This window comes from Cherax quadricarinatus, chromosome 89 (genome assembly GCF_038502225.1).
Source record: "Cherax quadricarinatus isolate ZL_2023a chromosome 89, ASM3850222v1, whole genome shotgun sequence".
NCBI lineage: Eukaryota > Metazoa > Arthropoda > Malacostraca > Decapoda > Parastacidae > Cherax > Cherax quadricarinatus.
Genome location: NC_091380.1, coordinates 3,126,053 through 3,147,897, shown reverse-complemented (window position 1 = coordinate 3,147,897; position 21,845 = coordinate 3,126,053). Strand labels below are relative to the sequence as shown.

The following is a 21,845-nucleotide window of genomic DNA, read 5'->3' as shown; positions in this document are numbered from 1 at the left end:
CTGGGCTACTGTAGGGCCCCACTTATACAGCAGGTTAGGTTCTGGGCTACTGTAGGGCCCCACTTATACAGCAGGTTAGGTTCTGGGCTACTGTAGGGCCCCACTTATACAGCAGGTTAGGTTCTGGGCTACTGTAGGGCCCCACTTATACAGCAGGTTAGGTTCTGGGCTACTGTAGGGCCCCACTTATACAGCAGGTTAGGTTCTGGGCTATTGTAGGGCCCCACTTATACAGCAGGTTAGGTTCTGGGCTACTGTAGGGCCCCACTTATACAGCAGGTTAGGTTCTGGGCTACTGTAGGGCCCCACTTATACAGCAGGTTAGGTTCTGGGCTACTGTAGGGCCCCACTTATACAGCAGGTTAGGTTCTGGGCTACTGTAGGGCCCCACTTATACAGCAGGTTAGGTTCTGGGCTACTGTAGGGCCCCACTTATACAGCAGGTTAGGTTCTGGGCTACTGTAGGGCCCCACTTATACAGCAGGTTAGGTTCTGGGCTACTGTAGGGCCTCACTTATACAGCAGGTTAGGTTCTGGGCTACTGTAGGGCCCCACTTATACAGCAGGTTAGGTTCTGGGCTACTGTAGGGCCTCACTTATACAGCAGGTTAGGTTCTGGGCTACTGTAGGGCCCCACTTATACAGCAGGTTAGGTTCTGGGCTACTGTAGGGCCCCACTTATACAGCAGGTTAGGTTCTGGGCTACTGTAGGGCCTCACTTATACAGCAGGTTAGGTTCTGGGCTACTGTAGGGCCCCACTTATACAGCAGGTTAGGTTCTGGGCTACTGTAGGGCCCCACTTATACAGCAGGTTAGGTTCTGGGCTACTGTAGGGCCCCACTTATACAGCAGGTTAGGTTCTGGGCTACTGTAGGGCCCCACTTATACAGCAGGTTATTCTGGGCTACTGTAGGGCCTCACTTATACAGCAGGTTAGGTTCTGGGCTACTGTAGGGCCTCACTTATACAGCAGGTTAGGTTCTGGGCTACTGTAGGGCCCCACTTATACAGCAGGTTAGGTTCTGGGCTACTGTAGGGCCTCACTTATACAGCAGGTTAGGTTCTGGGCTACTGTAGGGCCTCACTTATACAGCAGGTTAGGTTCTGGGCTACTGTAGGGCCTCACTTATACAGCAGGTTAGGTTCTGGGCTACTGTAGGGCCTCACTTATACAGCAGGTTAGGTTCTGGGCTACGGATGTAAAGCAAAATTCCCTGTTAAGTGAAAAACAGCTTTCTTCACTTTTCCCCTCAAGGAAGGTTCCTTGATGTTGGTGAGGGGCTCTTGATTTAGGGAATTGGATCTGTGGTCCAGTTCCCCAAATTAAGCCTGAATGCCTTCCACATCCCCCCCCCCCAGGCGCTGTATAATCCTCCGGGTTTAGCGCTTCCCCCTTGATTATAATAATAATTTTTTCACTTTCAAAAGCATATTAAAGCTTGATAACATGTTTACACTATCATATATTAAGTGAGCAATAGAGCTATGCCTAGAGAAATGCATATACACTACACACATTACTTGTAGATGAATGGTTCAGAGAACCGACATGTTGATAAATTAGACACATGTGCAACTCTTGGGTATCTTTATTGAGGAAACCCAAGAGTTGCACATGTGTCTAATTTATCAACATGTCGGTTCTCTGAACCATTCATCTACAATCCTGTCAGACACTGCAACTTCTTGGGATCTTAATACTTGGGAATTCTTCACTTGCCTAACCCTTGGGCACGACCTACTTCCACATTACTTACCTTAAAATATGTATAATTGAGTATAATTGAAAACCGCTGTATTAGTGAAACACTGTGAAGTGAATTGCTGTAAAGTGAAGCACTATAATTCCTGGCTATCTTGTATCTTTAATGTTGAAACGTTTCGCCTACACAGTAGGCTTCTTCAGTTAAGTACAGAGTCAGCAGGTGCAGTAGTGAAATGAAGATGATGTATTCAGTCCATCAACCTTGAAGATATGAGGTAGTCAGTCCCTCAGCCTGAAGATTATTATTCCATGTCATACAGCAGCCTGGAGAAGAGTTCAACTCCATAGTCTGGAATGATATCGTTCCAGACCATGGAGCTGAACTCTTCCAGGCTGAGGGACTGACCACCTTGTTCCAGACCATGGTGCTGAACTCTTCCAGGCTGAGGGACTGACCACCTTGTTCCAGACAATGGTGCTGCACTCTTCTCCAGGCTGAGGGACTGACCACCTTGTTCCAGACAATGGTGCTGCACTCTTCTCCAGGCTGAGGGACTGACCACCTTGTTCCAGACCATGGAGCTGAACTCTTCCAGGCTGAGGGACTGACCACCTTGTTCCAGACCATGGAGCTGAACTCTTCCAGGCTGAGGGACTGACCACCTTGTTCCAGACCATGGTGCTGAACTCTTCCATGCTGAGGGACTGACCACCTTGTTCCAGACCATGGTGCTGAACTCTTCCAGGCTGAGGGACTGACCACCTTGTTCCAGACAATGGTGCTGCACTCTTCTCCAGGCTGAGGGACTGACCACCTTGTTCCAGACCATGGTGCTGAACTCTTCCAGGCTGAGGGACTGACCACCTTGTTCCAGACCATGGTGCTGAACTCTTCCAGGCTGAGGGACTGACCACCTTGTTCCAGACCATGGTGATGAACTCTTCCAGGCTGAGGGACTGATCACCTTGTTCCAGACCATGGTGATGAACTCTTCCAGGCTGAGGGACTGACCACCTTGTTCCAGACCATGGTGCTGAACTCTTCCAGGCTGAGGGACTGACCACCTTGTTCCAGACCATGGTGCTGAACTCTTACAGGCTGAGGGACTGACCACTTTGTTCCAGACCGTGGTTCTGAACTCTTACAGGCTGAGGGACTGACCACCTTGTTCCAGACCGTGGTGATGAACTCTCCCAGGCTGAGGGACTGACCACCTTGTTCCAGACCATGGTGATGAACTCTTCCAGGCTGAGGGACTGACCACCTCAAATACTTTTTCTCCTAGGTTGATGGACTGATTACATCATCTTTATTTCATTACTACTGTTAACTCTGTATTTGACTGAAGAAGTCTACTGTGTAGGCTATGTGTTTCATTAATAAAGATACTTAAGTGTTGCACATGTGTCTTAATCTTCAACTGGTCGATATTTTCTACCATTTTCGACAAACGAGTTTTGTTTTTCAAATATAATTAGTTTTGATTTAGAAATAGACACAAATGCAGTTAATGTGACAATTTGTTGTGACTTGACAATGGTATACACAGGAACCCGCACATAAGACAGACAGAAATGTCTTTATAAGTTCCTCTCTTATATGTGCCGGTTGTTGTGTAATGTTCCAGTTACTGTATTGTGCCTGGAACAATAGTACTGGCTACTACTACTACTACTACTACTACTACTACTACTACTACTACTACTACTACTACTACTACTACTACCACTACTACTACTACTACTACCACCACTGCTTCTACTACTACTACTACTACTACAACTACAACTACAACTACTACCACTACTACTACCACTACTACTACCACTACTACCACCACCACTACTACCACTACTACCACCACTACTACCACCACTACTACCACCACTACTACTACTACTACTACTACTACCACTACTACTACTACTACTACTACTACTACTACCACTACAACTACCACTACTACCCCCACTACTACTACCACTACTACCACCACTACTACCACCACTACTACCATTACTACTACCACTACTACCACCACCACCACCACCACCACCACCACCACCACCACCACCACCACCACCACCACCACCACTACCGCCATTATTATTACTAATACTACCACCACTGTACCATTATTATTGATGCTATTACGACCACTATTGCTGCAACTTCCACTATTATTACAACTAATACTACTATTACTACTACTACTACTGTTAATAATAATTATTGTGATGGTTGACAGCTGGTTCAAGCAGTTCGTGCAGGAGGATCAAGAACCAACTCTCCCAGACGCGCTGTGGATGACTCCCACGTTGCTGTAAGTAACCTGCCCTCTACATCCTCTTTAAATTTGGCAACCTATTTAGAGATCATAAAATTGAAGATCAAAATTTTTGGAATTTTAGGTTTTCTTAAAAAAAATAGTGCAAAATTCTGGCTACATGTTGATGAAATCAGCTTCTTTCTATCATATTTCTAAGTATGTTTTTTTCAAAAATTTATTTTTTATGTTTTTGCCGTCATCAAGACGATATGTTGGTCATTAGTGTTTTTATTTTTTTTTTACTCCAGAAATTACTATTACTTCATTCTAAATTACTGATTATTTCATTCTAAACAAGTTCTGTGACGACTAAAGTGAAGAGCACAGAGTTGTTGCTGCTCTGTTGCCTCTGAGTGATCAACAGTGATAGGGGTTTGCAACACGCTCACTCTGGGTGATCAACAATGATAGGGGTTTGCAACACGCTCACTCTGGGTGATCAACAATGATAGGAGTTTGTAACACGCTCACTCTGGGTGATCAACAATGATAGGAGTTTGTAACACGCTCACTCTGGGTGATCAACAATGATAGGGGTTTGAAACACACTCACTCTGGGTGATCAAAAATGATAGGGGTTTGCAACACGCTCACTCTGGGTGATCAAAAATGATAGGGGTTTGCAACACGCTCACTCTGGGTGATCAACAATGATAGGGGTTTGTAACACGCTCACTCTGGGTGATCAACAATGATAGGAGTTTGCAACACGCTCACTCTGGGTGATCAACAATGATAGGAGTTTGTAACACGCTCACTCTGGGTGATCAACAATGATAGGGGTTTGAAACACACTCTGGGTGATCAACAATGATAGGGGTTTGCAACACGCTCACTCTGGGTGATCAAAAATGATAGGGGTTTGCAACACGCTCACTCTGGGTGATCAACAATGATAGGGGTTTGCAACACAATCTGGGTGATCAACAATGATAGGGGTTTGCAACACGCTCACTCTGGGTGATCAAAAATGATAGGGGTTTGCAACACGCTCACTCTGGGTGATCAACAATGATAGGGGTTTGCAACACGCTCACTCTGTGTGATCAACAATGATAGGGGATTGCAACACGCTCACTCTGGGTTATCAACAATGATAGGGGTTTGCAACACGCTCACTCTGGGTGATCAACAATGATAGGAGTTTGCAACACGCTCACTCTGGGTCATCAACAATGATAGGGGTTTGCACACGCTCACTCTGTGTGATCAACAATGATAGGGGTTTGCAACACGCTCACTCTGGGTGTTCAACAATGATAGGAGTTTGCAACACGCTCACTCTGGGTGATCAACAATGATAGGAGTTTGCAACACGCTCACTCTGGGTGATCAACAATGATAGGAGTTTGCAACACGCTCACTCTGGGTCATCAACAATGATAGGGGTTTGCAACACGCTCACTCTGGGTGATCAACAATGATAGGGGTTTGCAACACGCTCACTCTGGGTGATCAACAATGATAGGAGTTTGCAACACGCTCAATCTGGGTGATCAACAATGATAGGAGTTTGCAACACGCTCACTCTGGGTGATCAACAATGATAGGAGTTTGCAACACGCTCACTCTGGGTGATCAACAATGATAGGAGTTTGCAGCACGCTCACTCTGGGTCATCAACAATGATAGGAGTTTGCAACACGCTCACTCTGGGTTATCAACAGTGATAGGGGTTTGCAACACGCTCACTCTGGGTGATCAACAATGATAGGAGTTTGCAACACGCTCACTCTGGGTGATCAACAATGATAGGAGTTTGCAACACGCTCACTCTGGGTGATCAACAATGATAGGGGTTTGCACACGCTCACTCTGTGATCAACAATGATAGGGGTTTGCAACACGCTCACTCTGGGTGATCAACAATGATAGGGGTTTGCAACACGCTCACTCTGGGTGATCAACAATGATAGGGGTTTGCAACACGCTCACTCTGGGTTATCAACAATGATAGGGGTTTGCAACACGCTCACTCTGGGTGATCAACAATGATAGGAGTTTGCAACACGCTCACTCTGGGTGATCAACAATGATAGGGGTTTGCAACACGCTCACTCTGGGTGATCAACAATGATAGGGGTTTGCAACACGCTCACTCTGGGTGATCAACAATGATAGGAGTTTGCAACACGCTCACTCTGTGTGATCAACAATGATAGGGGTTTGCAACACGCTCACTCTGGGTGATCAACAATGATAGGAGTTTGCAACACGCTCACTCTGTGTGATCAACAATGATAGGGGTTTGCAACACGCTCACTCTGGGTGATCAACAATGATAGGGGTTTGCAACACGCTCACTCTGGGTGATCAACAATGATAGGGGTTTGCAACACGCTCACTCTGGGTGATCAACAATGATAGGGGTTTGCAACACGCTCACTCTGGGTGATCAACAATGATAGGAGTTTGCAACACGCTCACTCTGTGTGATCAACAATGATAGGGGTTTGCAACACGCTCACTCTGGGTGATCAACAATGATAGGGGTTTGCAACACGCTCACTCTGGGTGATCAACAATGATAGGGGTTTGTAACACGCTCACTCTGGGTGATCAACAATGATAGGAGTTTGCAACACGCTCACTCTGGGTGATCAACAATGATAGGAGTTTGCAACACGCTCACTCTGGGTGATCAACAATGATAGGGGTTTGCAACACGCTCACTCTGGGTTATCAACAATGATAGGAGTTTGCAACACGCTCATTCTGGGTGATCAACAATGATAGGAGTTTGCAACACGCTCACTCTGGGTTATCAACAATGATAGGAGTTTGCAACACGCTCACTGTGGGTTATCAACAATGATAGGAGTTTGCAACACGCTCACTCTGGGTGATCACCAATGATAGGGGTTTGCAACACGCTCACTCTGGGTGATCAACAATGATAGGAGTTTGCAACACGCTCACTCTGGGTGATCAACAATGATAGGGGTTTGCAACACGCTCACTCTGGGTGATCAACAATGATAGGAGTTTGCAACACGCTCACTCTGGGTTATCAACAATGATAGGAGTTTGCAACACGCTCACTCTGGGTTATCAACAATGATAGGAGTTTGCAACACGCTCACTCTGGGTTATCAACAATGATAGGAGTTTGCAACACGCTCACTCTGGGTTATCAACAATGATAGGAGTTTGCAACACGCTCACTCTGGGTGATCAACAATGATAGGAGTTTGCAACACGCTCACTCTGGGTTATCAACAATGATAGGAGTTTGCAACACGCTCACTCTGGGTTATCAACAATGATAGGAGTTTGCAACACGCTCATTCTGGGTGATCAACAATGATAGGAGTTTGCAACACGCTCACTCTGGGTTATCAACAATGATAGGAGTTTGCAACACGCTCACTCTGGGTGATCACCAATGATAGGGGTTTGCAACACGCTCACTCTGGGTGATCAACAATGATAGGAGTTTGCAACACGCTCACTCTGGGTGATCAACAATGATAGGAGTTTGCAACACGCTCACTCTGGGTGATCAACAATGATAGGAGTTTGCAACACGCTCACTCTGGGTGATCAACAATGATAGGAGTTTGCAACACGCTCACTCTGGGTGATCAACAATGATAGGGGTTTGCAACACGCTCACTCTGGGTGATCAACAATGATAGGGGTTTGCAACACGCTCACTCTGGGTGATCAACAATGATAGGGGTTTGCAACACGCTCACTCTGGGTGATCAACAATGATAGGGGTTTGCAACACGCTCATATTTGGTGTTTCATCTCCATAGAGTTCTATATCAACATAAACTTGAATAACTCTGGAATAAGTTATGGATATTTGTTGCCCTTATTTGCAAAGAGAAATAATAGGAGTGTCATGATTTTTTCAGACAATATTGATGAATGATGGTTCTATTTAGTATTCAAAGTTGTTTTTGCAATATGTTTTACCATTTTGTTTTTATTGATTCGTATTCTCACAAAAAATGACAAAAAAAAAAACACATTTGAAATTTTTTTATAATGCCATCTATTGACATTTCTGGTAGAAAAGTTTGACATCTAGATAATCTAACTCTTTGTCTTTCATCTGATGTTGACCAGAACATTGTTCAACTTACCAATTTTGTACATTAGGTTGGGTTTTATTAATACAATTTTGCAGTATCTTGCAACTTTGCAACAAGAAGTCCATGCAAACATGTGTATAGGATGCAAACTGCTCCTTAACAACACCGTAACGTTATACTTGACATAATGTGCTTATTAACCCTGGATGGCATGGGAGCCACCCACCAACATAATGCCCTTATTAACCCTGGGAGCCACCCACCAACATAATGCCCTTATTAACCCTGGGAGCCACCCACCAACATAATGCTCTTATTAACCCTGGGAGCCACCCACCAACATAATGCCCTTATTAACCCTGGGAGCCACCCACCAACATAATGCCCTTATTAACCCTGGGAGCCACCCACCAACATAATGCTCTTATTAACCCTGGGAGCCACCCACCAACATAATGTCCTTATTAACCCTGGGAGCCACCCACCAACATAATGCTCTTATTAACCCTGGGAGCCACCCACCAACATAATGCCCTTATTAACCCTGGGAGCCACCCACCAACATAATGCCCTTATTAACCCTGGGAGCCACCCACCAACATAATGCCCTTATTAACCCTGGGAGCCACCCACCAACATAATGCCCTTATTAACCCTGGGAGCCACCCACCAACATAATGCCCTTATTAACCCTGGGAGCCACCCACCAACATAATGCCCTTATTAACCCTGGGAGCCACCCACCAACATAATGCCCTTATTAACCCTGGGAGCCACCCACCAACATAATGCTCTTATTAACCCTTATGCCCTTATTAACCCTGGGAGCCACCCACCAACATAATGCCCTTATTAACCCTGGGAGCCACCCACCAACATAATGCCCTTATTAACCCTGGGAGCCACCCACCAACATAATGCCCTTATTAACCCTGGGAGCCACCCACCAACATAATGCCCTTATTAACCCTGGGAGCCACCCACCAACATAATGCCCTTATTAACCCTGGGAGCCACCCACCAACATAATGTCCTTATTAACCCTGGGAGCCACCCACCAACATAATGTCCTTATTAACCCTGGGAGCCACCCACCAACATAATGCTCTTATTAACCCTGGGAGCCACCCACCAACATAATGTCCTTATTAACCCTGGGAGCCACCCACCAACATAATGCTCTTATTAACCCTGGGAGCCACCCACCAACATAATGCTCTTATTAACCCTGGGAGCCACCCACCAACATAATGCCCTTATTAACCCTGGGAGCCACCCACCAACATAATGCCCTTATTAACCCTGGGAGCCACCCACCAACATAATGCCCTTATTAACCCTGGGAGCCACCCACCAACATAATGCTCTTATTAACCCTGGGAGCCACCCACCAACATAATGCCCTTATTAACCCTGGGAGCCACCCACCAACATAATGTCCTTATTAACCCTGGGAGCCACCCACCAACATAATGTCCTTATTAACCCTGGGAGCCACCCACCAACATAATGTCCTTATTAACCCTGGGAGCCACCCACCAACATAATGCTCTTATTAACCCTGGGAGCCACCCACCAACATAATGCTCTTATTAACCCTGGGAGCCACCCACCAACATAATGCTCTTATTAACCCTGGGAGCCACCCACCAACATAATGTCCTTATTAACCCTGGGAGCCACCCACCAACATAATGCTCTTATTAACCCTGGGAGCCACCCACCAACATAATGTCCTTATTAACCCTGGGAGCCACCCACCAACATAATGCTCTTATTAACCCTGGGAGCCACCCACCAACATAATGCTCTTATTAACCCTGGGAGCCACCCACCAACATAATGCTCTTATTAACCCTGGGAGCCACCCACCAACATAATGTCCTTATTAACCCTGGGAGCCACCCACCAACATAATGCTCTTATTAACCCTGGGAGCCACCCACCAACATAATGCTCTTATTAACCCTGGGAGCCACCCACCAACATAATGTCCTTATTAACCCTGGGTGGCATGGGAGCCACCCACCAACATAATGTCCTTATTAACCCTGGGAGCCACCCACCAACATAATGTCCTTATTAACCCTGGGAGCCACCCACCAACATAATGCTCTTATTAACCCTGGGAGACACCCACCAACATAATGCTCTTATTAACCCTGGGAGCCACCCACCAACATAATGCTCTTATTAACCCTGGGAGCCACCCACCAACATAATGTCCTTATTAACCCTGGGAGCCACCCACCAACATAATGTCCTTATTAACCCTGGGAGCCACCCACCAACATAATGTCCTTATTAACCCTGGGAGCCACCCACCAACATAATGTCCTTATTAACCCTGGGAGCCACCCACCAACATAATGTCCTTATTAACCCTGGGAGCCACCTACCAATATAATGTCCTTATTAACCCTGGGTGGCATGGGTGCCACCCACCAACATAATGTCCTTATTAACCCTGGGTGGCATGGGTGCCACCCACCAACATAATGTCCTTATTAACTCTGGGAGCCACCCACCAACATAATGTCCTTATTAACTCTGGGAGCCACCCACCAACATAATGTCCTTATTAACCCTGGGTGGCATGGGAGCCACCCACCAACATAATGTCCTTATTAACCCTGGGTGGCATGGGTGCCACCCACCAACATAATGCCCTTATTAACAAAGTGGCATGGGAGCCACCCACCAACATAATGCCCTTATTAACCCTGGGTGGCATGGGAGCCACCCACCAACATAATGCCCTTATTAACCCTGGGTGGCATGGGAGCCACCCACCAACATAATGCCCTTATTAACCCTGGGTGGCATGGGAGCCACCCACCAACATAATGCCCTTATTAACCCTGGGTGGCATGGGAGCCACCCACCAACATAATGCCCTTATTAACCCTGGGTGCCATGGGAGCCACCCACGAACATAATGCCCTTATTAACCCTGGGTGGCATGGGTGCCACCCACCAACATAATGCCCTTATTAACCCTGGGTGGCATGGGAGCCACCCACCAACATAATGCCCTTATTAACCCTGGGTGGCATGGGTGCCACCCACCAACATAATGCCCTTATTAACCCTGGGTGGCATGGGTGCTACCCACCAACATAACGCCCTTATTAACCCAGGGTGGCATGGGAGCCACCCACCAACATAACGCCCTTATTAACCCTGGGTGGCATGGGAGCCACCCACCAACATAATGCCCTTATTAACCCTGGGTGCCATGGGAGCCACCCACGAACATAATGCCCTTATTAACCCTGGGTGGCATGGGTGCTACCCACCAACATAATGCTCTTATTAACCCTGGGTGGCATGGGTGCCACCCACCAACATAATGCCCTTATTAACCATGGGTGGCATGGGAGCCACCCACCAACATAATGCCCTTATTAACCCTGGGTGGCATGGGAGCCACCCACCAACATAATGCCCTTATTAACCCTGGGTGGCATGGGAGCCACCCACCAACATAATGCCCTTATTAACCCTGGGTGGCATGGGAGCCACCCACCAACATAATGCCCTTATTAACCCTGGGTGGCATGGGTGCCACCCACCAACATAATGCCCTTATTAACCCTGGGTGGCATGGGAGCCACCCACCAACATAATGCCCTTATTAACCCTGGGTGGCATGGGTGCCACCCACCAACATAATGATAACATATCTATCTACCTCTGCACAAATATATATATATATATATATATATATATATATATATATATATATATATATATATATATATATATATATATATATATATATATATATATCTTCCACGCACCGGCCATATCCCACCGAGGTGGGGTTAGTTGACCGTTGTGGGTGGCATCCTGGGGCTGTTAGTTGACTGTTGTGGGTGGCATCCTGGGGCTGTTAGTTGACTGTTGTGGGTGGCATCCTGGGGGTGTTAGTTGACTGTTGTGGGTGGTATCCCGGGGGTGTTAGTTGACTGTTGTGGGTGGCATCCTGGGGCTGTTAGTTGACTGTTGTGGGTGGCATCCTGGGGCTGTTAGTTGACTGTTGTGGGTGGCATCCTGGGGGTGTTAGTTGACTGTTGTGGCTGGTATCCTGGGGCTGTTAGTTGACCGTTGTGGGTGGCATCCTGGGGCTGTTAGTTGACTGTTGTGGGTGGCATCCTGGGGCTGTTAGTTGACTGTTGTGGGCTGCATCCTGGGGGTGTTAGTTGACTGTTGTGGGTGGTATCCCGGGGGTGTTAGTTGACTGTTGTGGGTGGCATCCTGGGGCTGTTAGTTGACTGTTGTGGGTGGCATCCTGGGGCTGTTAGTTGACTGTTGTGGGTGGCATCCTGGGGGTGTAAGTTGACTGTTGTGGCTGGTATCCTGGGGCTGTTAGTTGACCGTTGTGGGTGGCATCCTGGGGCTGTTAGTTGACTGTTGTGGGTGGCATCCTGGGGCTGTTAGTTGACTGTTGTGGGTGGCATCCTGGGGGTGTTAGTTGACTGTTGTGGGTGGTATCCCGGGGGTGTTAGTTGACTGTTGTGGGTGGCATCCTGGGGCTGTTAGTTGACTGTTGTGGGTGGTATCCCGGGGGTGTTAGTTGACTGTTGTGGGTGGCATCCTGGGGCTGTTAGTTGACTGTTGTGGGTGGCATCCTGGGGCTGTTAGTTGACTGTTGTGGGTGGCATCCTGGGGCTGTTACTTGACTGTTGTGGGTGGTATCCCGGGGGTGTTAGTTGACTGTTGTGGGTGGCATCCTGGGGCTGTTAGTTGACTGTTGTGGGTGGCATCCTGGGGCTGTTAGTTGACTGTTGTGGGTGGTATCCCGGGGGTGTTAGTTGACTGTTGTGGGTGGTATCCTGGGGCTGTTAGTTGACTGTTGTGGGTGGTATCCTGGGGCTGTTAGTTGACTGTTGTGGGTGGTATCCCGGGGGTGTTAGTTGACTGTTGTGGGTGGTATCCCGGGGGTGTTAGTTGACTGTTGTGGGTGGTATCCCGGGGGTGTTAGTTGACTGTTGTGGGTGGTATCCTGGGGCTGTTAGTTGACTGTTGTGGGTGGTATCCCGGGGGTGTTAGTTGACTGTTGTGGGTGGTATCCTGGGGCTGTTAGTTGACTGTTGTGGGTGGTATCCTGGGGCTGTTAGTTGACTGTTGTGGGTGGTATCCCGGGGGTGTTAGTTGACTGTTGTGGGTGGTATCCCGGGGGTGTTAGTTGACTGTTGTGGGTGGTATCCCGGGGGTGTTAGTTGACTGTTGTGGGTGGTATCCTGGGGCTGTTAGTTGACTGTTGTGGGTGGCATCCTGGGGCTGTTAGTTGACTGTTGTGGGTGGCATCCTGGGGCTGTTAGTTGACTGTTGTGGGTGGTATCCTGGGGGTATTAGTTGACTGTTGTGGGTGGCATCCTGGGGGGTGTTAGTTGACTGTTGTGGGTGGTATCCTGGGGGTGTTAGTTGACTGTTGTGGGTGGCATCCTGAGGCTGTTAGTTGACTGTTGTGGGTGGCATCCTGGGGCTGTTAGTTGACTGTTGTGGGTGGTATCCTGGGGGTGTTAGTTGACTGTTGTGGGTGGCATCCTGGGGCTGTTAGTTGACTGTTGTGGGTGGTATCCTGGGGGTGTTAGTTGACTGTTGTGGGTGGCACCCTGGGGGTGTTAGTTGACTGTTGTGGGTGGTATCCTGGGGGTGTTAGTTGACTGTTGTAGGTGGTATCCAGGGGGTGTTACTTGACTGTTGTGGGTGGCATCCTGGGGGTGTTAGTTGACTGTTGTGGGTGGTATGCTGTGGGTGTTAGTTGACTGTTGTGGGTGGCATCCTGGGGCTGTTAGCTGACTGTTGTGGGTGGTATCCTGGGAGTGTTAGTTGACTGTTGTGCGTGGTATCCTGGGGCTGTTGACTGTTGTGGGTGGTATCCTGGGGCTGTTAGTTGACTGTTGTGGGTGGTATCCTGGGGGTGTTAGTTGACTGTTGTGGGTGGTTTCCTGGGGCTGTTAGTTGACTGTTGTGGGTGGTATCCTGGGGGTGTTAGTTGACTGTTGTGGGTGGTATCCTGGGGGTGTTAGTTAACTGTTGTGGGTGGTATCCTGGGGCTGTTAGTTGACTGTTGTGGGTGGTATCCTAGGGCTGTTAGTTGACTGTTGTGGGTGGCATCCTGGCGCTGGTAGTTGACTGTTGTGGGTGGTATCCTGGGGCTGTTAGTTGACTGTTGTGGGTGGTATCCTGGGGCTGTTAGTTGACTGTTGTGGGTGGCATCCTGGCGCTGTTAGTTGACTGTTGTGGGTGGTATCCTGGGGCTGTTAGTTGACTGTTGTGGGTGGCATCCTGGCGCTGTTAGTTGACTGTTGTGGGTGGTATCCTGGGGCTGTTCGTTGACTGTTGTGGGTGGCATCCTGGCGCTGTTAGTTGACTGTTGTGGGTGGTATCCTGGCGCTGTTAGTTAACTGTTGTGGCTGGTATCCTGGGGCTGTTAGTTGACTGTTGTGGGTGGCATCCTGGGGCTGTTAGTTGACTGTTGTGGGTGGTATCCTGGGGCTGTTAGTTGACTGTTGTGGGTGGTATCCTGGGGCTGTTAGTTGACTGTTGTGGGTGGTATCCTGGGGCTGTTAGTTGACTGTTGTGGGTGGCATCCTGGCGCTGTTAGTTGACTGTTGTGGGTGGTATCCTGGCGCTGTTAGTTGACTGTTGTGGCTGGTATCCTGGGGCTGTTAGTTGACTGTTGTGGGTGGCATCCTGGGGCTGTTAGTTGACTGTTGTGGGTGGCATCTTGGGGCTGTTAGTTGACTGTTGTGGGTGGTATCCTGGGGCTGTTAGTTGACTGTTGTGGGTGGTATCCTGGGGCTGTTAGTTGACTGTTGTGGGTGGCATCTTGGGGCTGTTAGTTGACTGTTGTGGGTGGTATCCTGGGGCTGTTAGTTGACTGTTGTGGGTGGTATCCTGGGGCTGTTAGTTGACTGTTGTGGGTGGTATCCTGGGGCTGTTAGTTGACTGTTGTGGGTGGTATCCTGGGGCTGTTAGTTGACTGTTGTGGGTGGTATCCTGGGGCTGTTAGTTGACTGTTGTGGGTGGTATCCTGGGGGTGTTAGTTGACTGTTTTGGGTGGTATCCTGGGGCTGTTAGTTGACTGTTGTGGGTGGTATCCTGGGGCTGTTAGTTGACTGTTGTGGGTGGTATCCTGGGGGTGTTAGTTGACTGTTGTGGGTGGCATCCTGGGGCTGTTAGTTGACTGTTGTGGGTGGCATCCTGGCGCTGGTAGTTGACTGTTGTGGGTGGTATCCTGGGGCTGTTAGTTGACTGTTGTGGGTGGTATCCTGGGGCTGTTAGTTGACTGTTGTGGGTGGCATCCTGGGGCTGTTAGTTGACTGTTGTGGGTGGCATCCTGGGGCTGTTAGTTGACTGTTGTGGGTGGTATCCCGGGGGTGTTAGTTGACTGTTGTGGCTGGTATCCTGGGGCTGTTAGTTGACTGTTGTGGGTGGCATCCTGGGGCTGTTAGTTGACTGTTGTGGGTGGTATCCTGGGGCTGTTAGTTGACTGTTGTGGGTGGCATCCTGGCGCTGTTAGTTGACTGTTGTGGGTGGCATCCTGGCGCTGTTAGTTGACTGTTGTGGGTGGTATCCTGGGGCTGTTAGTTGACTGTTGTGGGTGGCATCCTGGCGCTGGTAGTTGACTGTTGTGGGTGGTATCCTGGGGCTGTTAGTTGACTGTTGTGGGTGGCATCCTGGCGCTGTTAGTTGACTGTTGTGGGTGGTATCCTGGGGCTCTTAGTTGACTGTTGTGGGTGGTATCCTGGGGCTGTTAGTTGACTGTTGTGGGTGGCATCCTGGCGCTGGTAGTTGACTGTTGTGGGTGGTATCCTGGGGCTGTTAGTTGACTGTTGTGGGTGGCATCCTGGCGCTGGTAGTTGACTGTTGTGGGTGGTATCCTGGGGCTGTTAGTTGACTGTTGTGGGTGGCATCCTGGGGCTGTTAGTTGACTGTTGTGGGTGGTATCCTGGGGCTGTTAGTTGACTGTTGTGGGTGGCATCCTGGCGCTGGTAGTTGACTGTTGTGGGTGGTATCCTGGGGCTGTTAGTTGACTGTTGTGGGTGGCATCCTGGCGCTGGTAGTTGACTGTTGTGGGTGGTATCCTGGGGCTGTTAGTTGACTGTTGTGGGTGGCATCCTGGCGCTGTTAGTTGACTGTTGTGGGTGGCATCCTGGCGCTGTTAGTTGACTGTTGTGGGTGGTATCCTGGGGCTGTTAGTTGACTGTTGTGGGTGGCATCCTGGCGCTGGTAGTTGACTGTTGTGGGTGGTATCCTGGGGCTGTTAGTTGACTGTTGTGGGTGGCATCCTGGCGCTGTTAGTTGACTGTTGTGGGTGGTATCCTGGGGCTGTTAGTTGACTGTTGTGGGTGGTATCCTGGGGCTGTTAGTTGACTGTTGTGGGTGGCATCCTGGCGCTGGTAGTTGACTGTTGTGGGTGGTATCCTGGGGCTGTTAGTTGACTGTTGTGGGTGGCATCCTGGCGCTGGTAGTTGACTGTTGTGGGTGGTATCCTGGGGCTGTTAGTTGACTGTTGTGGGTGGCATCCTGGCGCTGGTAGTTGACTGTTGTGGGTGGTATCCTGGGGCTGTTAGTTGACTGTTGTGGGTGGCATCCTGGCGCTGGTAGTTGACTGTTGTGGGTGGTATCCTGGGGCTGTTAGTTGACTGTTGTGGGTGGCATCCTGGCGCTGGTAGTTGACTGTTGTGGGTGGTATCCTGGGGCTGTTAGTTGACTGTTGTGGGTGGCATCCTGGCGCTGGTAGTTGACTGTTGTGGGTGGTATCCTGGGGCTGTTAGTTGACTGTTGTGGGTGGCATCCTGGCGCTGTTAGTTGACTGTTGTGGGTGGTATCCTGGGGCTGTTAGTTGACTGTTGTGGGTGGTATCCTGGGGCTGTTAGTTGACTGTTGTGGGTGGCATCCTGGCGCTGGTAGTTGACTGTTGTGGGTGGTATCCTGGGGCTGTTAGTTGACTGTTGTGGGTGGCATCCTGGCGCTGGTAGTTGACTGTTGTGGGTGGTATCCTGGGGCTGTTAGTTGACTGTTGTGGGTGGCATCCTGGCGCTGGTAGTTGACTGTTGTGGGTGGTATCCTGGGGCTGTTAGTTGACTGTTGTGGGTGGCATCCTGGCGCTGGTAGTTGACTGTTGTGGGTGGTATCCTGGGGCTGTTAGTTGACTGTTGTGGGTGGCATCCTGGCGCTGTTAGTTGACTGTTGTGGGTGGTATCCTGGGGCTGTTAGTTGACTGTTGTGGGTGGTATCCTGGGGCTGTTAGTTGACTGTTGTGGGTGGCATCCTGGCGCTGGTAGTTGACTGTTGTGGGTGGTATCCTGGGGCTGTTAGTTGACTGTTGTGGGTGGCATCCTGGCGCTGGTAGTTGACTGTTGTGGGTGGTATCCTGGGGCTGTTAGTTGACTGTTGTGGGTGGCATCCTGGCGCTGGTAGTTGACTGTTGTGGGTGGTATCCTGGGGCTGTTAGTTGACTGTTGTGGGTGGCATCCTGGCGCTGGTAGTTGACTGTTGTGGGTGGTATCCTGGGGCTGTTAGTTGACTGTTGTGGGTGGCATCCTGGCGCTGGTAGTTGACTGTTGTGGGTGGTATCCTGGGGCTGTTAGTTGACTGTTGTGGGTGGCATCCTGGCGCTGGTAGTTGACTGTTGTGGGTGGTATCCTGGGGCTGTTAGTTGACTGTTGTGGGTGGCATCCTGGCGCTGTTAGTTGACTGTTGTGGGTGGTATCCTGGGGCTGTTAGTTGACTGTTGTGGGTGGCATCCTGGCGCTGTTAGTTGACTGTTGTGGGTGGTATCCTGGCGCTGTTAGTTAACTGTTGTGGCTGGTATCCTGGGGCTGTTAGTTGACTGTTGTGGGTGGCATCCTGGGGCTGTTAGTTGACTGTTGTGGGTGGTATCCTGGGGCTGTTAGTTGACTGTTGTGGGTGGTATCCTGGGGCTGTTAGTTGACTGTTGTGGGTGGTATCCTGGGGCTGTTAGTTGACTGTTGTGAGTGGCATCCTGGCGCTGTTAGTTGACTGTTGTGTGTGGTATCCTGGCGCTGTTAGTTGACTGTTGTGGGTGGTATCCTGGGGCTGTTAGTTGACTGTTGTGGGTGGCATCCTGGGGCTGTTAGTTGACTGTTGTGGGTGGCATCTTGGGGCTGTTAGTTGACTGTTGTGGGTGGTATCCTGGGGCTGTTAGTTGACTGTTGTGGGTGGTATCCTGGGGCTGTTAGTTGACTGTTGTGGGTGGCATCTTGGGGCTGTTAGTTGACTGTTGTGGGTGGTATCCTGGGGCTGTTAGTTGACTGTTGTGGGTGGTATCCTGGGGCTGTTAGTTGACTGTTGTGGGTGGTATCCTGGGGCTGTTAGTTGACTGTTGTGGGTGGTATCCTGGGGCTGTTAGTTGACTGTTGTGGGTGGTATCCTGGGGCTGTTAGTTGACTGTTGTGGGTGGTATCCTGGGGGTGTTAGTTGACTGTTGTGGGTGGTATCCTGGGGCTGTTAGTTGACTGTTGTGGGTGGTATCCTGGGGGTGTTAGTTGACTGTTGTGGGCTGCATCCTGGGGGTGTTAGTTGACTGTTGTGGGCTGCATCCTGGGGGTGTTAGTTGACTGTTGTGGGCTGCATCCTGGGGGTGTTAGTTGACTGTTGTGGGCTGCATCCTGGGGGTGTTAGTTGACTGTTGTGGACTGTATCCTGGAGGTGTTAGTTGACTGTTGTGGGCTGCATCCTGGGGGTGTTAGTTGACTGTTGTGGGCTGTATCCTAGGGTTGTTAGTTGACTGTTGTGGGTGGTATCCCGGGGGTGTTAGTTGACTGTTGTGGCTGGTATCCTGGGGCTGTTAGTTGACTGTTGTGGGTGGCATCCTGGGGCTGTTAGTTGACTGTTGTGGGTGGTATCCTGGGGCTGTTAGTTGACTGTTGTGGGTGGCATCCTGGCGCTGTTAGTTGACTGTTGTGGGTGGCATCCTGGCGCTGTTAGTTGACTGTTGTGGGTGGTATCCTGGGGCTGTTAGTTGACTGTTGTGGGTGGCATCCTGGCGCTGGTAGTTGACTGTTGTGGGTGGTATCCTGGGGCTGTTAGTTGACTGTTGTGGGTGGCATCCTGGCGCTGTTAGTTGACTGTTGTGGGTGGTATCCTGGGGCTGTTAGTTGACTGTTGTGGGTGGTATCCTGGGGCTGTTAGTTGACTGTTGTGGGTGGCATCCTGGCGCTGGTAGTTGACTGTTGTGGGTGGTATCCTGGGGCTGTTAGTTGACTGTTGTGGGTGGCATCCTGGCGCTGGTAGTTGACTGTTGTGGGTGGTATCCTGGGGCTGTTAGTTGACTGTTGTGGGTGGCATCCTGGCGCTGGTAGTTGACTGTTGTGGGTGGTATCCTGGGGCTGTTAGTTGACTGTTGTGGGTGGCATCCTGGCGCTGGTAGTTGACTGTTGTGGGTGGTATCCTGGGGCTGTTAGTTGACTGTTGTGGGTGGCATCCTGGCGCTGGTAGTTGACTGTTGTGGGTGGTATCCTGGGGCTGTTAGTTGACTGTTGTGGGTGGCATCCTGGCGCTGTTAGTTGACTGTTTTGGGTGGCATCCTGGCGCTGTTAGTTGACTGTTGTGGGTGGTATCCTGGGGCTGTTAGTTGACTGTTGTGGGTGGCATCCTGGCGCTGGTAGTTGACTGTTGTGGGTGGTATCCTGGGGCTGTTAGTTGACTGTTGTGGGTGGCATCCTGGCGCTGTTAGTTGACTGTTGTGGGTGGTATCCTGGGGCTGTTAGTTGACTGTTGTGGGTGGTATCCTGGGGCTGTTAGTTGACTGTTGTGGGTGGCATCCTGGCGCTGGTAGTTGACTGTTGTGGGTGGTATCCTGGGGCTGTTAGTTGACTGTTGTGGGTGGCATCCTGGCGCTGGTAGTTGACTGTTGTGGGTGGTATCCTGGGGCTGTTAGTTGACTGTTGTGGGTGGCATCCTGGCGCTGGTAGTTGACTGTTGTGGGTGGTATCCTGGGGCTGTTAGTTGACTGTTGTGGGTGGCATCCAGGCGCTGGTAGTTGACTGTTGTGGGTGGTATCCTGGGGCTGTTAGTTGACTGTTGTGGGTGGCATCCTGGCGCTGGTAGTTGACTGTTGTGGGTGGTATCCTGGGGCTGTTAGTTGACTGTTGTGGGTGGCATCCTGGCGCTGGTAGTTGACTGTTGTGGGTGGTATCCTGGGGCTGTTAGTTGACTGTTGTGGGTGGCATCCTGGCGCTGGTAGTTGACTGTTGTGGGTGGTATCCTGGGGCTGTTAGTTGACTGTTGTGGGTGGCATCCTGGCGCTGTTAGTTGACTGTTGTGGGTGGTATCCTGGGGCTGTTAGTTGACTGTTGTGGCTGGTATCCTGGGGCTGTTAGTTGACTGTTGTGGGTGGTATCCTGGGGCTGTTAGTTGACTGTTGTGGCTGGTATCCTGGGGCTGTTAGTTGACTGTTGTGGGTGGTATCCTGGGGCTGTTAGTTGACTGTTGTGGCTGGTATCCTGGGGCTGTTAGTTGACTGTTGTGGCTGGTATCCTGGGGCTGTTAGTTGACCTTAGATAAGGTTGAGCTTTGACATTAGTTCAGCTGATAACAGCTCTTGGCCTTTACACTACCACTACTGTCACCACCACCACTACTACCACCACCATTACTATTACCACCACTACCACTACTGCTACTACCACTACCACCACCACTACTACCACCACTACTAGCACCACTACTACCACCACTACCACCACCATTACTTTTACCACCACTCCCACGACTGCCACCACCCCCACTACTATTACCACCACTACCACTACTGCTACTACCACCATCACTACCACTACTTCCACCATCACTACCACTGCTACCACCACCATTACTACCGCCACCATTTCTGCTACTACCACTACTACCATCGCCACCACCACTACCATTACTTCTTCCATTACTACCATTACCACTACTGCTACCACCACTACTACCATCACCACTACCACTACTACTACCACCACTACTACAACCACCGCTACTAACACTACCACTACTACCACCACCACTGTTAACACAAGCACCACTACCACCACCACCATCACTACAACCACCATTACTACCACTAAGCACCACCACCACCACTACGACTACCACCCACTGCTTCTATCACCACTGCCAACACCACACCACAAGCTACCCACCGTTCCTCTCCCCCCTACCCACTTTACCCATTTCCCCCTGCCCACAGTTCCCCTAACACCCCCTACCCCTTAGTGGACGTGTTGGCACGCAGGCTGAACCACCTCTCCCTTCCCTTCAACCCCCTCCCACTGAATCTCTCCCTTTACATATAACCCCTTCTCCACTCTCTCTCTCTCTCTCTCTCTCTCTCTCTCTCTCTCTCTCTCTCTCTCTCTCTCTCTCTCTCTCTCTCTCTCTCTCTCTCTCTCTCTCTCTCTCTCTCTCTCTCTCTCTCAGCTCACTGAGGGTCCGGGATCAATCCCCGGTACGGGTGGAAACATTAAGACGTATTTCTTTTAAAACACCTGCTGTGCATGTTCACCTAGCAGTAAGTAGGTACCTGGGTGTTAGTTGACTGGTGTGGGTCGCATCCCGGGACAGAATTGACCCTTTTTCTCCGAAATGCTCTGTATAACAAGCGGCTTTCTATATAGTAGTATGTCAGTGATGTGAGCTATGGTCTGTATAAGTTGTATCATGTACCTGGAGTTTACCTGGAGAGAGTTTCGGGGGTCAACGCCCCCGCGGCCCGGTCTGTGACCAGGCCTCCTGGTGGA

General features: G+C 50.0%; 1 protein-coding gene across 3 annotated transcripts in view; it reads left to right on the top strand.

The window, feature by feature from the left end:
* Positions 1–21,845, top strand: part of LOC128697166 (neuroblast differentiation-associated protein AHNAK-like) — a 257,567-nt gene that overhangs the window by 207,181 nt on the left and 28,541 nt on the right. For all 3 annotated transcript variants that reach the window (XM_070104071.1, XM_070104072.1, XM_070104073.1), the window contains exon 4: positions 3,956–4,030. In XM_070104071.1, coding sequence (XP_069960172.1) covers positions 3,956–4,030 — 75 coding nt within the window. The remainder of the gene's footprint in view (positions 1–3,955; positions 4,031–21,845) is intronic.